The 13,427-nt window shown below is 41.8% G+C and overlaps 1 protein-coding gene across 2 annotated transcripts in view; it reads right to left on the reverse strand.

Annotated features, from left to right (window-relative positions):
- Syne1 (spectrin repeat containing nuclear envelope protein 1) overlaps nucleotides 1–13,427 on the reverse strand; it is a 385,765-nt gene that overhangs the window by 41,374 nt on the left and 330,964 nt on the right. Inside the window, exons 126-128 of one of the 2 annotated variants that reach the window (XM_042700560.1) lie at nucleotides 12,460–12,615; nucleotides 6,078–6,236; nucleotides 2,350–2,516 (exon numbers count right to left, since the gene is read on the reverse strand). In XM_042700560.1, the coding sequence (XP_042556494.1) occupies nucleotides 2,350–2,516; nucleotides 6,078–6,236; nucleotides 12,460–12,615 (482 nt within the window). Of the gene's footprint in view, nucleotides 1–2,349; nucleotides 2,517–6,077; nucleotides 6,237–9,837; nucleotides 9,949–12,459; nucleotides 12,616–13,427 lie in introns of those variants that run through there. The other variant, XM_042700479.1, reaches the window with a different exon arrangement.

The raw sequence follows: 13,427 nt of genomic DNA on the forward strand, positions 1-13,427 counted from the left end.
CCATGTAAACTGTTGAAGAATTCCTGTTTCCATGTGGAAAATGAGCAGTGCTCCTTGTTTGACTGGGTTTTGTTGTGTGTGTACCTTCTCACCATGAACTCCAAGATGAGAGGCCTCGGTGGTTTCATCCTCACGGTCTGAAAGCCACTACGACAGGACTCCCCTAGTTCTAGCATGAACTGGACACAATGGCACATAGCTGTTGTCTTCTCACACAAGGAGCCTAACATAGGTCGACCACACCCAGATGCTGCTCACTTCCTACTCCCAGGCAGAAAATGAGACCCTATCTCAAACATCACCAGCAAGCCAGGCTCCAAGTGGCTCAAACTTATAAGACTAGTTACTCAGGAGGCTGAGGTCTGAAGATGAAGGCTCAAAGCCAGCCCAGGTAAACAAATCTGAGAGACTCTTATTTCCAGCAAGAAGTTAGAACTGGAGGTACAGCTCAAGTGGTAGAGTGCCAGCCATGAGGAAAGCCTCAGCTGTGAGTTTAAGCACCCCTGCCCCCTCACACAAATAAGGACTGGGAAATTAGAACCTAACTTCCGCTCAGCTGCATTCTCTCTAAGCAGGAAAAGGAAGTTCCAGCCCAGACAGGAGGATGATCAGTGTGTTCTCTGTCATGGCTTTGAAGTCAGGTGGTGGGGTCTCTACTCAACAAGAGTGGGACCGTGAACAAGTCCTCAGAGTGCGCATCTATAAAACAGATGGAGCGATACTGGCCACTTCTGTGGGTGTTGTGTACAACAGTCTAAAACATGTACACAAAGCCTGCTGCAGGATTCTGGGCAAAAAGTGTTCAACAAATGTTAGTAGAACAGCATTGTCACCCAACATTCCAAAGACTGATAAACAGTGACTTCTGATTTTGTTTCATTATGGCTAAAATAGATGATCATCTTCGTTTTTTGAGTTACACCCTCTTTGTGATTTCCCTATAGGAAAAAAAATATGCTAAATGTACCAATCAGCCCGTCCACTCTGCCTGCAGAGCTACGGTACCCCACTCATAGGTGAAGGGAAGGAGCCAGGTGTGAAAGGAGGCTGTGGAGGCATCCCCAAGTGCTATATATTGGGAGCATTTGTCAATTGTCAACTCTCCTCACTCCCACAAAGAAGAAGGTCTACTCAAATACTCAAGAATTCATCTACTCATTGAGTAAACAATCTATTCCCAATTATGTTCAGGTATCATTATTATGATTCTTACTGCTATTAGTTTGTTTTCTGTTTGTACAGTGTCAGGAATGGAACTCAGGGCCTGTTCCACTAAACTACATCCTCAGCTCCAGACACAGACGTTACTGTTGGAATGAAATGGATGAAGCTGTCTGTCCTCACAGAACCTACATTCCATCATGACGACAAGTGTGCCTAACCTAAATATCTATCAGTTACTTCCTCTTAGAATAAATGCAAATAACTCGTGCATCAATCCATCAATCAATCAATACCACCGGAAATTCTACTGGGCTGGTAAAGGCTCCTGTGGGTTTTGTTGTTGTTGTTGTTGGCAGTTTTGGGTCTTGAACTCTGGGCCTGGGCGCTCTCCCTGGGCTCTTCAGCTCAAGGCTAGTGCTCTACCACTTGAACCACAGTGCTACTTCCAGTTTTCTGGTGGTTAATTAGAGATAAGAGTCTCACGGACTTTCCTGCCCGGGCTGTCTTTGAGCTGTGATCCTCAGATCTCAGCCTCCTGAGTAGCTAGGATTATAGGTGTGAGCCATCAGTGCTCAGCTGTGTTTTTATTTTTTAATGACTTCTTTCTCTTTGACTCATCAGATCTTTGTGCCATGGAAACTGAATGCAATCTGCCTCATCTATAAGGCACATGCTTATAGTTCTATTTAAGCTGAGCATGAAATTTTAGCAATAAAGATGCTTAGTTTTATAACAACGTGAAATGGCAGTAATCAGCTATCACCCTAACCCCTGCTAACCAAAAATGTAATAGGAATACACTTTTTTCACATGAGGGGGGGGGTTTACTCTTGAAGACTACAAACACTCTTCACAAATATTGGTCAAACTTTCTCTTTCCTCCCCATGGGTGGCTGACTACCCCTGGAATAGAGAATTTTTTCTTTAGGGAATGGGTATTGTTTGGCTAAGACTCTCTTTCTTCCAACCACAAGCCAACAACACTGGCTTTATAAAATAAGAAGGAGAACTTTCAAGTACATGCAGGTGCCATTTGTGAGAACAGCATGAACACTTCCCCAAAATGGTGGGGAAATCCAGGAAGAGACAGTGATTTGCTGGATTACCTTGTCGCTTCCAGGAAGGGGGACTGGGAAGGCTTTGCAATTCTGCACACCCATGTCCTGGTAAGTCAGTGCCTTTTACCTGGCTGCGATGAGATCCAGGAGATGCTGCCACCGGTCGTTGACCTTTCCAAGCTTGTATTCAATCTCTGAGGCTTTGCTTTCATGGCTGGCTTTTGCCAGCCGTTCTCCCATTTGCTGGAGTTGTATTTTGTTCTCTTGGGCAACAGCAATTTCCTCTTGATAATCCTGCATAATAAATAGCAATCACAGAGGTCAGAAAACATATTCTTAATGTATTCATCCAGCTCCTCTAGAAACACAGTAATTACAGTTTTCTACTGCTTGGAAGTAGTTTAGGCCCAAGGAATACCACGTAAGCATTGGTCTATGTGCACAAGAATGAGCAGGAGCGATTACTTGTGGTATGTATGCAGAGTCGAATTAGGCTTTTTACAGATCTTCTTGAAGGGATTGTGCTTTCCATTTACTTAAAATAAGCAGTTAAAAAAAAAAAAAGACAAATGGCTGGGTGCCGGTGGCTAAGCCTGTAATCCTAGCTACTTAGGAGGCTGAGATCTGAGGATCACAGTTTGAAGCTGGGCTGCACAGAAACGTCCCCGTGAGTCTCTTATCTCTAAGTTACCCCTCAAAAACCAGAAGTAGTGTTGTGGCTCAAGTGGTAGAGCACTAGCCTTGAGCACAAAGAGGCTCAGGGACAGCACCTAAGCCCTGAGTTCAAGACTTGCACCTGACAAAAAAAAAAGAGACAATAATCCTTGTAGCCTAATGGTATGGCTCAGTGGTAGATTGCTGGCCTAGGATAAGCAAGGTCCTGCATTCGATCCTCAGCATCACAAAACCAAAACTAAGCAAAACATGAAGAGAACAATAAAAAAATATTTACGATGTAAGTACAAAGGGTCTAACACTGCCCAGTTGTTGTTCTAATCATTACCTGATGTAGACAGGTTATAAGGCACACATACAGATCATATCATTGCAATTCACACATGTACATGTATATCAATTACATTATCTGTGCAGAAAAGTTGGCGTTGTTTGTGTTTTTGTTTTTGTTCTTTGACTGTTGTAGGGCTTGAACTCAGGGCCTGGTCACTGTCCCTCAGCTCTTTGGCTCAATGCTAGCTAGCATCTATTTCTTAGAGCCACAGTTCTATTTTTAGTTTTCTGGTAGTAAATAGAAGAGAAGAGTCTCACCACCTTTCCTGTTCGGGCTGGCTTTGAACCATAAACCTCAGATCTCATCCTTTTGAGTGGCTAGGATGATAGGCATGAGCCACCAGCTCACAGTTAGTTTCTTTATTTTAAAGAATCCCTTCACAGTGCCAATATTTGACAACACATAAGTTAATGTCAAAATAGTAGTCCTTTTATCAAATTAGCAGGCCTTAGGGCTTCTTGGGCAACAGCAACCCAGTTTCTTAACTAGCTCTTTTTATATTCTGTTTTGGTTATAGAGAACAGCTGGGCATGGACCAAATGGAAGGGCGATCCTTCTTACTGCACAGTGAGAGACAGGACCCAGGTTTTATGCTTAATTGTTCATTTCTGGTTGAGGTTTCTGTCTTACAGCACTATCATCTCAGAAAACTAATAAATGACAAGAAGCGTGCACGAGTATGCATATTTTTACCTTCCGCGCTCTAAAATTAGTGTCATAAAAGGGCTAGACTCCAAGTCTTTAACCTAAGCCAAAGGGAGGCCAAGGAAACTTGATCCAGGTAAATTTTGAACACTGTCTCTCTGCTGAACAGCACCACCTACCCGCCTTTTTATGGGCTTCAGAGACTAAAGCACTGGGTGCATTTATTAGTAGTTTTTCATGTTGCATCACACATCTGAGATGATTTTACTGAGAAATGTTTATTTCAAAGGAATTATTCCAAGTTTTAAAAAGCATTTAGAGTGAAACAAGCCTCTTGGGTTATCTTTTAAATGAAACTTTGTCAGTGTCGGGAGTCACTAAGATCCTTGGCTGCCATTTATCTAGCAATGTTTTCCACTGTTGTCAAAATGTTGGAGCTTTTCCTTAGCAAGTCTTTTCCTTTACTAAAGAGACACCATAAAGGAGAAAGCTCATAACAGGCTTTTCAGTTTCAGGAATTGTTTTATATATAAATTAGTAGGGTTAATATTTCAAAGAGCATTTCTTACCAAAATTACCTAAGTGGAAAGCTGAAATTTTTCCTAAAGTTTAAGTTATGGTTGCATTTTGTTTAAGAGAGGTTTTCTTTCCTACACTCCCTAATTGAATTTCATGAGAAACAATGACAAGATAGACATACTTAAACAAGACAATGTAAACACACTTAGGCACAGTTGGATAAGACAGCTAGTACATTAATCTTGTCTTGTAGAACATTCTTTGATACCCAGTAACTAGCAAAGTACTCTGTTAGCTAATGCTAAAATGATATCTTTACCATTTTAGCTCAGATGGTAAAAGATTTTTCACGTCAAATGAACACATCATTCTTCAAAGAATCTGCAGCACTACATACACAGCAGACAAAATTATTAATGGTATATAATACCTCTGGAGCCTATATTTTTCTGTGTGTGAATAGATAAAGGTGAGTTTTCCCGGTGAGCCTTGGTATTTCTTGTCAGAATGAATGAAATCCTACTTCCTCCAGAAGAGGAACTATAGACTGAGTTCTGATATAAAATCAGGCCCTGATCTGAAATGATTGTTTGTTCAGAAATAATACAGGAACAATACTGAACTCATCCGTTTTTTTTTCCGTCAGTATTGGGGTTTTAGAGTCTGAATCCCCGTGTTTGCTAGGTTGGGCTCTCACATTGTAATTTCGCCAGCCCTGATTTTGGTCTAATTATTATTTATTTTTATTAAAATTTACACTATTTTCGTGTTAATACTGGGGATTTGAACTCAGGGCTTTGGGCTTTCCCCATAGCTGGCACTCTACCACTTGAGCCATGTTTCCAGTTCCAGCTTTTTTGCTAATTAATCGAGGCTAAAACTCTCCTGGATTGGTCTTCCCTAAGGTAATTTTGAACCTTGCTCTCTAGACTTCATCCAGCCTCCAGAGTAGCAAAGATGATAAGTGTGCATCCCTGGCACCAGGCTGCTGGTTATTTTTGAAGTAAGTTCTCGCTTCCTGCCTGGGAGCATAACTAGGTATGATCCCACCTGTGTTAGGCTCCTCATGTAGCTATTGTAATAGGTATGTGCCACTACATCCAAGTCTTCATTAACTAGTGGGTCCAATGACTTTTATTTTGTGGGGGAGGGGTGTGCCTGGGCTGACCTCAAACTGTGATCCTCCTAACCTCAGCCTCCCAAGTAGCTAGGGAGGTAGACCTGAGCCACTGGTTTTAAGTGGTAGTCAGTTTGACTGGTCCTATGAAGACATTACAAAGTATTCTGGATACAAATCTAGATACATCTAGATAGATACCCAGACAGAAGATATCTATAGATGTCTAGAAAGATACCTAGAGATAAAATTTTTTCTTTTTAGGTTCTCTCTGGTGATTTTTATCTCATTAAAACCTGAAACAAACAAACAGAAACAACAATGGTAGAAAAAGTAGGCCCCATAAATGACACCGAAACTATTTTTTCACAAACTACAAATGTTCTCTAGATTTTGCACGGAAAGTAAGCCTTTTCTATGTGAGTCTAATTTACATCACAGAGATAAATTGTCTAACATACAGTGCCCCTGTAATACAGTAAATTTCAAGCCCTTATTCCATCCTGGGTGGAAGAAGGCCTATGCATGAGGAAGAGCAGAAACATGAGCTGCCATGCGCCCGTACCTTCCTGAGCTTCTCTATCATCTCCTCGATGAGAATGTCTCCATTCTGTGAGACTTTGCTTTCCATCTGAGTCAGCCACTCGCACAGTTCCTTGTTCTTTTCACTGAAGATTGCCCATTCGTTCAGTCGTTCACTTACTTGCTGCCGCCTTAAGGAAGCCTGGAGAGTAGAAGAGGGGAGGGCATGAAAGGGTTAATGAGAGAAGCGTCAGAGACAGAATGGTGAGCAACTCCGATGAGCAACAGCCAGCTGTGGACCCCTTCAAGCTACTGGTTCCTCAATGTGGGATCCGCCGTAGATTGCAAGTGCCATAGATTGCCATCCACAATGGACACTTCTTTTCCTCAAAGCTCACAGATGCATCAATGTACTAAATGACTGCATATAGCAACTGGTTCAGCTTCGTAGTCACACAAGATCAGAGAACATACCCCTAAAACAGAATATACTAACAAGAAGGAAGAGAAAGGAAAGAATGGATAAAGAAGGGAAAAGAAACTTACCTTCACTGAGATATAATTAATGTATCATTCATGTGCTTAAATTATACATTTTTATACTCACAGCATGTGAAACCATCGCTAGAATTAATTTTAGAACATTTTTACTCTCCTCCCCTCCTCCCAGGAGCCATCAGCAATTACTCTCCTCTTCCTCCCCCACACCTCTTAGCTCTAATCTGTTCTGTGGTGTGTGTGTGTGTGTGTGTGTGTGTGTGTGTGTGTGTGTGTGTGTGTGTGTGTGTGTGCCAGTGCCAGTGCTAGGGCTTAAATTCACAACCTCTCACTCTAACTTGGCTATGTTGCTCAAGGATGATGCTCTACCATTTGAGCTACACCTCTACTTCCAATTCTTTGGTATCTTTCCTAATGGTTAATGGGTAGCAGAGTTGAGGGTTTTTTCATAAGCCCTTTGAATATCTTCCTGGATAATACTTAACCAATCAGTTTGCTCACTTTTTAACTGAAATGACTCATTATTACAGAGTTCTAAGATTTCGGAATCCATTCCTTGGTTTTTGATTTTATAATTCTACAAATCTCTCACTTCATAATTGTTCTTGTTTCTTGTTGCTGAGTTTCTAAAGACTGTTTCTTAGATGAGTTGAGGCACACATTAGCAAAACAAAATACAATTTGAGTGGTGACAAGAAAAACTTAGAAAATTCTTCCACAGAACACAGTAACAATGCCAGCTACCTGTTATCAATTCACGGGACAAAACCCCTTCTAGTTCACTTTCTTTTGCTTCTCAATACTTCACTTTGGCAAATTTCAAACAAATAAAAATGGAATTGTATTCTAACCACCCGTGATATATAATCACCTATCTAAAATTGTTAAAACATTTTGCTTTAATGTGTAATTCTTTTATCCATCTCTCCATTTACTTTTCACACAATTTAAATGAATCTCCTTTGTTAAGATGAAAATGAAAATATTTCTCAGGTGTTGTATGTGTGTCCTGATTGTGAGTGTCACCTAGGATTGTCCCTGTAACAATTATGCAGATAAAGTTTAAGATTCACTGAACCCCAAATCTCTTTATTTCTTCAAGTGCGTTGGGAATGAGGCCCTGTGCCAAGCTACCTTCCCTGGGCTAACTTGAGGCCTATGAGCTGTTTAGACCATGAGTGCCACAATCAGTCTACCATACTTATTGAAATTCTGCCATTAGAAAGTCACTTCTTTGACTTAACAATGATCTTTTAAAGTAAATACATCTCTGGATTAGGTATCACTGATAAATCCATCAAGTACTTTCTCTTTAGATGTACAAGTCGTTATGTTGAAAACGAACTTTACAACTTTGGTGGGGGGGGGAGAAGGATTGGGTAGGGGGACGGGGGGAGGATGGGAAGGGATGGGAAGGGGAAACAAAGGAGGAGGCTACAATGCTTGATAAGAAATGTACTCATTATCTTGCCCATGTAATTTTAACCCCTCTGTACAGTACTTTCACAATAAAAAAGAAGAAAAAATAAATAAAAACTAAACTCCAGATGGAAAAAAATGTACTTTCTCTTCAATATAATTTCTTTTATCATTTAGTGTTGTTTGAGTCAGAAAAATACAGAACAGCAAAGGCTCAGCAAGCACACTTGCAGCAAAGATGGCTAACCCGAGTTAAAAGGTTTGTGAGGGCTGGAGACGTGGCACATGTGGTAGAGCACCTCCACTGCAAGCGTGCAGCCCTGAGTTCAGCCCCAGTACCACCCCAGCCCCTGCTCATAGTTTTGTAGTCAAATTTCATCTTTCCTAAGCTCTACCTAGCATAGTACTGAGGGCAGTCATTCAACACCCCTGTCTTCCTAAACTCCGTGATCAGAGTGCCTTGGGAATACTGAGGCTGAATTTTCTGGTGGCTATGATCTTCCCTTTCTCTCACTCAGCCTTAGAGACAGGAACATGGTGGTAGTTAAAGTTCTGCCACAATGATCCTCTCAGCCATCAGTATACTGTTGCCACGCATAAATGATTTCTAAGAAAGGTCAAAAGTCCTTTCTAAGAAAGTCAGAAGTGCCCTTCAGACTTTGGGTGAATGTGTCTTCCTCTTAGTAGCTTCCCCAAATATTAGCCATGACCTCGGGGGAAATGTGAGGCTTCCTCTCACCAACCTCCACAGAAATGCTGCTGCCTGTTACTTAGAGAGGTGGTAAGCATGAGAAAGACTATCCTCCCTCCAGGGACAAGGAGAGTGTCCACCGAACAAATGCAAGCCCGCTGTTGGTGCTTAGGAAGAGACGGGGTCAAGAAGCGTGAAGGCTGTGATGCAGGATGCAACAGGATGTGAAGATTCCAGATGCCCAGGCAGCTGACCCAAATCTCATTTTAATCATTCGGTGATGAGAGGAGCAAGGCAATCTTCTCCAATCCTTATTCCCTGAACTTGCCACTTCATCTGCCCTCTGCCCTCCACTCAACCCCACAAAAGTCTCCACATGAGCACGTCCTGTGTGTAGTAAACAGCATCTGTGTATGGTGCACATGTCAAGGACCAGTCTTACATACCAGGCCACAGCAGGCAGCACGAACACATGGGAATGTCATTTAAGAAAGGAACTGGTGTGCTCTGCAGGTAGAGCTGGCTGCCGCTGTGCTGTTCACAGCTGTTCCTGTTAGACATGACGCTATGACATCTCCTGAGCTTTTCCTCATTTTCTCTTTGGCCCTCCCATGTTCAGCACCTCCAGGAGGCACGTTTATTTATCATGCACCCAGAACACATTGCTCTCATTTGCAGAGCACGCTAACTTTAAGGAGAAGCAGGAAAATGATAAGCATTGGGTATCAACCAAAGCCCAAAGCTTTGTAAGGGTGGAAATTCATAAGGAGGGTAACATTTTTTTTTTCGGTTTATAAATCTAATATTGAAGCTAGATATCTGTGACTATCATCATCTGTTTCTTGGGGTTCCATCAAAACCCTCTGTTGACTGTCAGCTCAACACATATTTGAATTTTCCTACCAGCACAGGACGCTGCACTACCTCCACAGAGACAGCCGAGCAGGAAGTACATCCTTTCCTGCGGCAAACAGTTTTAGCATGACACTTTGAAACAGAACAACAGGCAGTTACAATGAAGTTACATATTTATAGTTTAACTAGAATTGCACACCGTTCTAACCACAAAAACAGTAAGAAGATTAAGTATGATCCACGGCTGTATAGAGGCATGACACACCCCTTAAGCAAATCCTGTTGACTTCAACAATGGAATTCTTTGATGCATCTATTCTGCTCTTCCATGTTTACTTACAGATCACATTCCTCATGCTTGCCTGGAGTCCCAGCTACTCCTCACTTCTCCTGAACTGCTTTGGAAGGAACAGAACAGATCACTTGCCGCTTAGCAGAGAGGCCTAAGCAAAGTTTTGTACTTTTCTGATGAGAGCAGGCACGGGCTTATTTCCTGTTGTGGTTTCATACTTGTAGACGGTCACCGGAAACAACTAATTCAAGAGCTAGAGCTTACTCTCTTTTCCCGAGAACATTACATTGTGCTGCCTGACAAAACTCAGGGCTAAAGCCTCACAGTTCAAATAATTTAATGGAGACTAAAATAATATGGGATATGAATGCCCGAGGCCTCAGGTTTTTAGACTGATATAGAATCTTGCTAGAAATGCTATAGATTCATTCCATCAGCTTCCTTTTCTCCATGGTTTCAGATGATCAACAACAACTTTTCAAATGTCTTTTCAGACTCTTGAGTGGATAATTTCCTAATATATGAAAGCTTATCAATTAGCAATCATGCTACTTCCATAGCATTATTACACAAGTTTCCCCAGTCAAAAGGTGCTCTATAACCAAACCCTCTTTACCTCAAATACAAAAATGTTGTCACTACTTTCTCCCTAGAGGAAGGTAAGTATTAAGATGCAAACCAGGGCTGGGAAGGTGGCTCAGTGGTACAGCGCTTGCCTTGCATGCTTGAGGCCCTGGGTTCGATTCCTCAGCACCACATAAGCAAAAAGAAAAAAGCCGGAAATAGCACTATGGCTCAAGTGGTAGAGCGCTAGCCTTGAGCTGAAGAGCTGAGGGACAGCACCCAGGCCCAGAGTTCAGACCAGACCGCCCCCCCCAAAAAAAGATGCAAACCCAAGGCTTTGCTTTCATTATTAGCGATGCATTACAAACACTTAGGTGCTCCAGGCACTGGCTAGTCAAAGAAATGGTCTTGGCATCTAAAAGCCTCAGAGTCTTAGATCTAGATCCCAAATGTTACAATAAGAGTATGATGGTATAGACTGAGGAAGTACAGGGGGTGGAGCCATTGATGGTGATGATGTCACAGGTATTGTGGCATGGGATGGGAAAGACATCAGGTTAGAAGCGAAGGAAGTCAGGGCTGGAGCAGCCACGCAAGGATTTAAGGAGGGGCGTTTGTTTCAGATGCCCAGGAGACATGCTAAATTCTAACCCTGAAGTACAAAGTTTCTGAGGCGTTTGGAGGCATCAGCTAACTAGAAAATTAAGTCTGTCCTAATTTATTTCATCTAGTATATTGTAAGGAGTGTTAGACTTTTTTCAAAAGTAAGAGACACACCCAGAGTTCAAGCCCCATGACCCACAAAAAAAATAATAATAATAAGAGAGGTGCACAAAGGAAAATGAATAATGCTGCGATAACTGCCCATTATTTATCACCACCAAATACCTTCCCTTTGTAAAATGCTATATATGTTGAAAACATGATAGGATCTTGGTTTTGTAGTATTCTTTTTGGACCAATGAATTTTGAAATAATACTGTGTGATGAGAAATGCAACCACCCATATGAATAAGTTCATGTAGGTCTCTCCTTTTGCTCATTGAGACCAGGGAGCCACATGGAAGTAGCTGCATTCACAGCTCAAATCACTAACATGTTGATAAAGTCATCTCCCATGTCCCCTCCTCCCCTACTCTTTTTGGGTGGCACTGGAGTTTAAACTCGGGGCCTAGTGTTTGCTAAGCAGGCCCTGTATAGCTTGAGCCACAACCTCAGCTCCTTTTTGCTTTCGTTATTTTCTAGATTACTTATATTCTTATTAATTATTCTCAGTTTTGTCCACATGTGGTTTCAAACTGTGATCCTCCTCCCTGTGTTTCCCATGTAGCTGATACCACAAACCATCAAACCCAGCTTGTTTGATGAGATAGGTTCTTATTAACTTCTTGTCTAGGCTGACTTCAAATCATGATCCTCCTCCTGTCCATCTTGAGTAGCCAGGATTATAGGCATGTTCCAACATACCCAGCCTTCCCTCCATGTTTAAAGTATAGAAGACATCACCAGTATCTACCAAGTTAAATCTGTCTGTCTGTCTGTCTGCCTGCCTGCCCGTCTATCTATCTATCTATCTATCTATCTATCTATCTATCTATCTATCTATCTATCTATCTATCTATCTATCTATCTATCTATCTATCTATCTGTCTGTCTATCCATCCATCCTATCTCTCTCTGTATATCTATTTTTGGTTTGTTGTGGAGCTTGAACTTAAGAGCCTGGGTACTGTCCTGAGCTATTTTGCTCAAGGCTAGCACTCTACCACTTGAGCCACAGCACCTCTTCCAGTTTTCTGGTGGTTAATTAGAGATAAGAGTTTCACAGACTTTCCTGCCTAGGCTGGCTTCAAAGCATAATCAATCCTCAGCTCTCAGCTTCCTGCATAGCTATGATTACAAGCATGAGCTATCAGCACATGGCTTCATAAAATATATTATACCAGCCAGTGAAAGAGAAATCTGTGTAGATGCCTCAAAAATATAATGTTAAGTTACAGTTATCCACATCTGAAATATTCGAGCGATGACCTTTGTCCATCCATGAGTTTGAATTCCAGAGCAGGTCCACCCAGGTGAGCTGCTCCAGGCGAGACCTTGTCTTACCTGGCGGCACAGTTCCTCCCACTGCCTCTGCAGAAGCTCGATGCGCTCGCTAAGGATGGAGATGTCCTCGGCGCTGATGTAAGCAGAGAGAGAGTCCCTCAGGAGTGTCAGCTCCGACAAGTCTTCCGTCCACGTCCCCACTGCACTTTCTAATTCCTAGAGTAAAACAAAATCCATGACTACCCGCGATCGTCTTCTGTCAGTGATTTGCAGTGTTTTGGAATGGCCTTTCCCTCCTGCTCTTTATGATCTGCCTTATGTATTTCCTACTTGATTTGATAAACCGTCAAGGGCTTCTGGTCCCACAGCACAGGTGTTTTCAGACTCCTTCCTATCTGTTTACCATCTCAAGGATATATATTTTTCATGGTTTTCCTACAACTGAAGTTTCATCATGCATTCATCTTCTTTAAACCGATGTCACAAATTCCTAACCCTTCCATTAGTCCTAAACTACTGATCACACCAATGAAACATTTTAAACGATAAAAGCCCAGAGGGAACCTTCACTCTTCTACATGAGGAACTGCCACATTCTGTGCTATAAGACATACAATGTCACAACTGAGAAGATCTGCTACCTTTACTACTAAAGTCTAAATAATGCACTGAATACATCCTCTGTTGAAGCGGCGAATTTATTTAAGTTGCTGATTATGTACTTGTCCTTTTCATGGAATGATTTAAGGGGGAAATCCTTATAATAATATTTGAATGAGTTGACATTAGTTTTTGCAATGCTTTGAGGAATGACTGGTCTTGCAATTTGCGTAACTCTTGCTCTCTGCCAGCTCATTAAGAGTATGAATAGAGAATTTCACATGGGTTGTTCCCTCTCTTTTTGTCTCTTCACACTGGAGACAAGTTTCCAAAAGCAAAAGTAATTAATGGTACTGTCTGTGGCTAACTTTGCAGGCAATTTAGGCAAACAAGGTTTTAGCTTGAATTTTCAAGGTAATTGCTTTGTT

The sequence above is a fragment of the Dipodomys spectabilis genome, unplaced genomic scaffold, assembly GCF_019054845.1.
Source record: "Dipodomys spectabilis isolate Male_0828 unplaced genomic scaffold, ASM1905484v1 ptg000001l, whole genome shotgun sequence".
In the NCBI taxonomy this organism is placed as follows: domain Eukaryota; kingdom Metazoa; phylum Chordata; class Mammalia; order Rodentia; family Heteromyidae; genus Dipodomys; species Dipodomys spectabilis.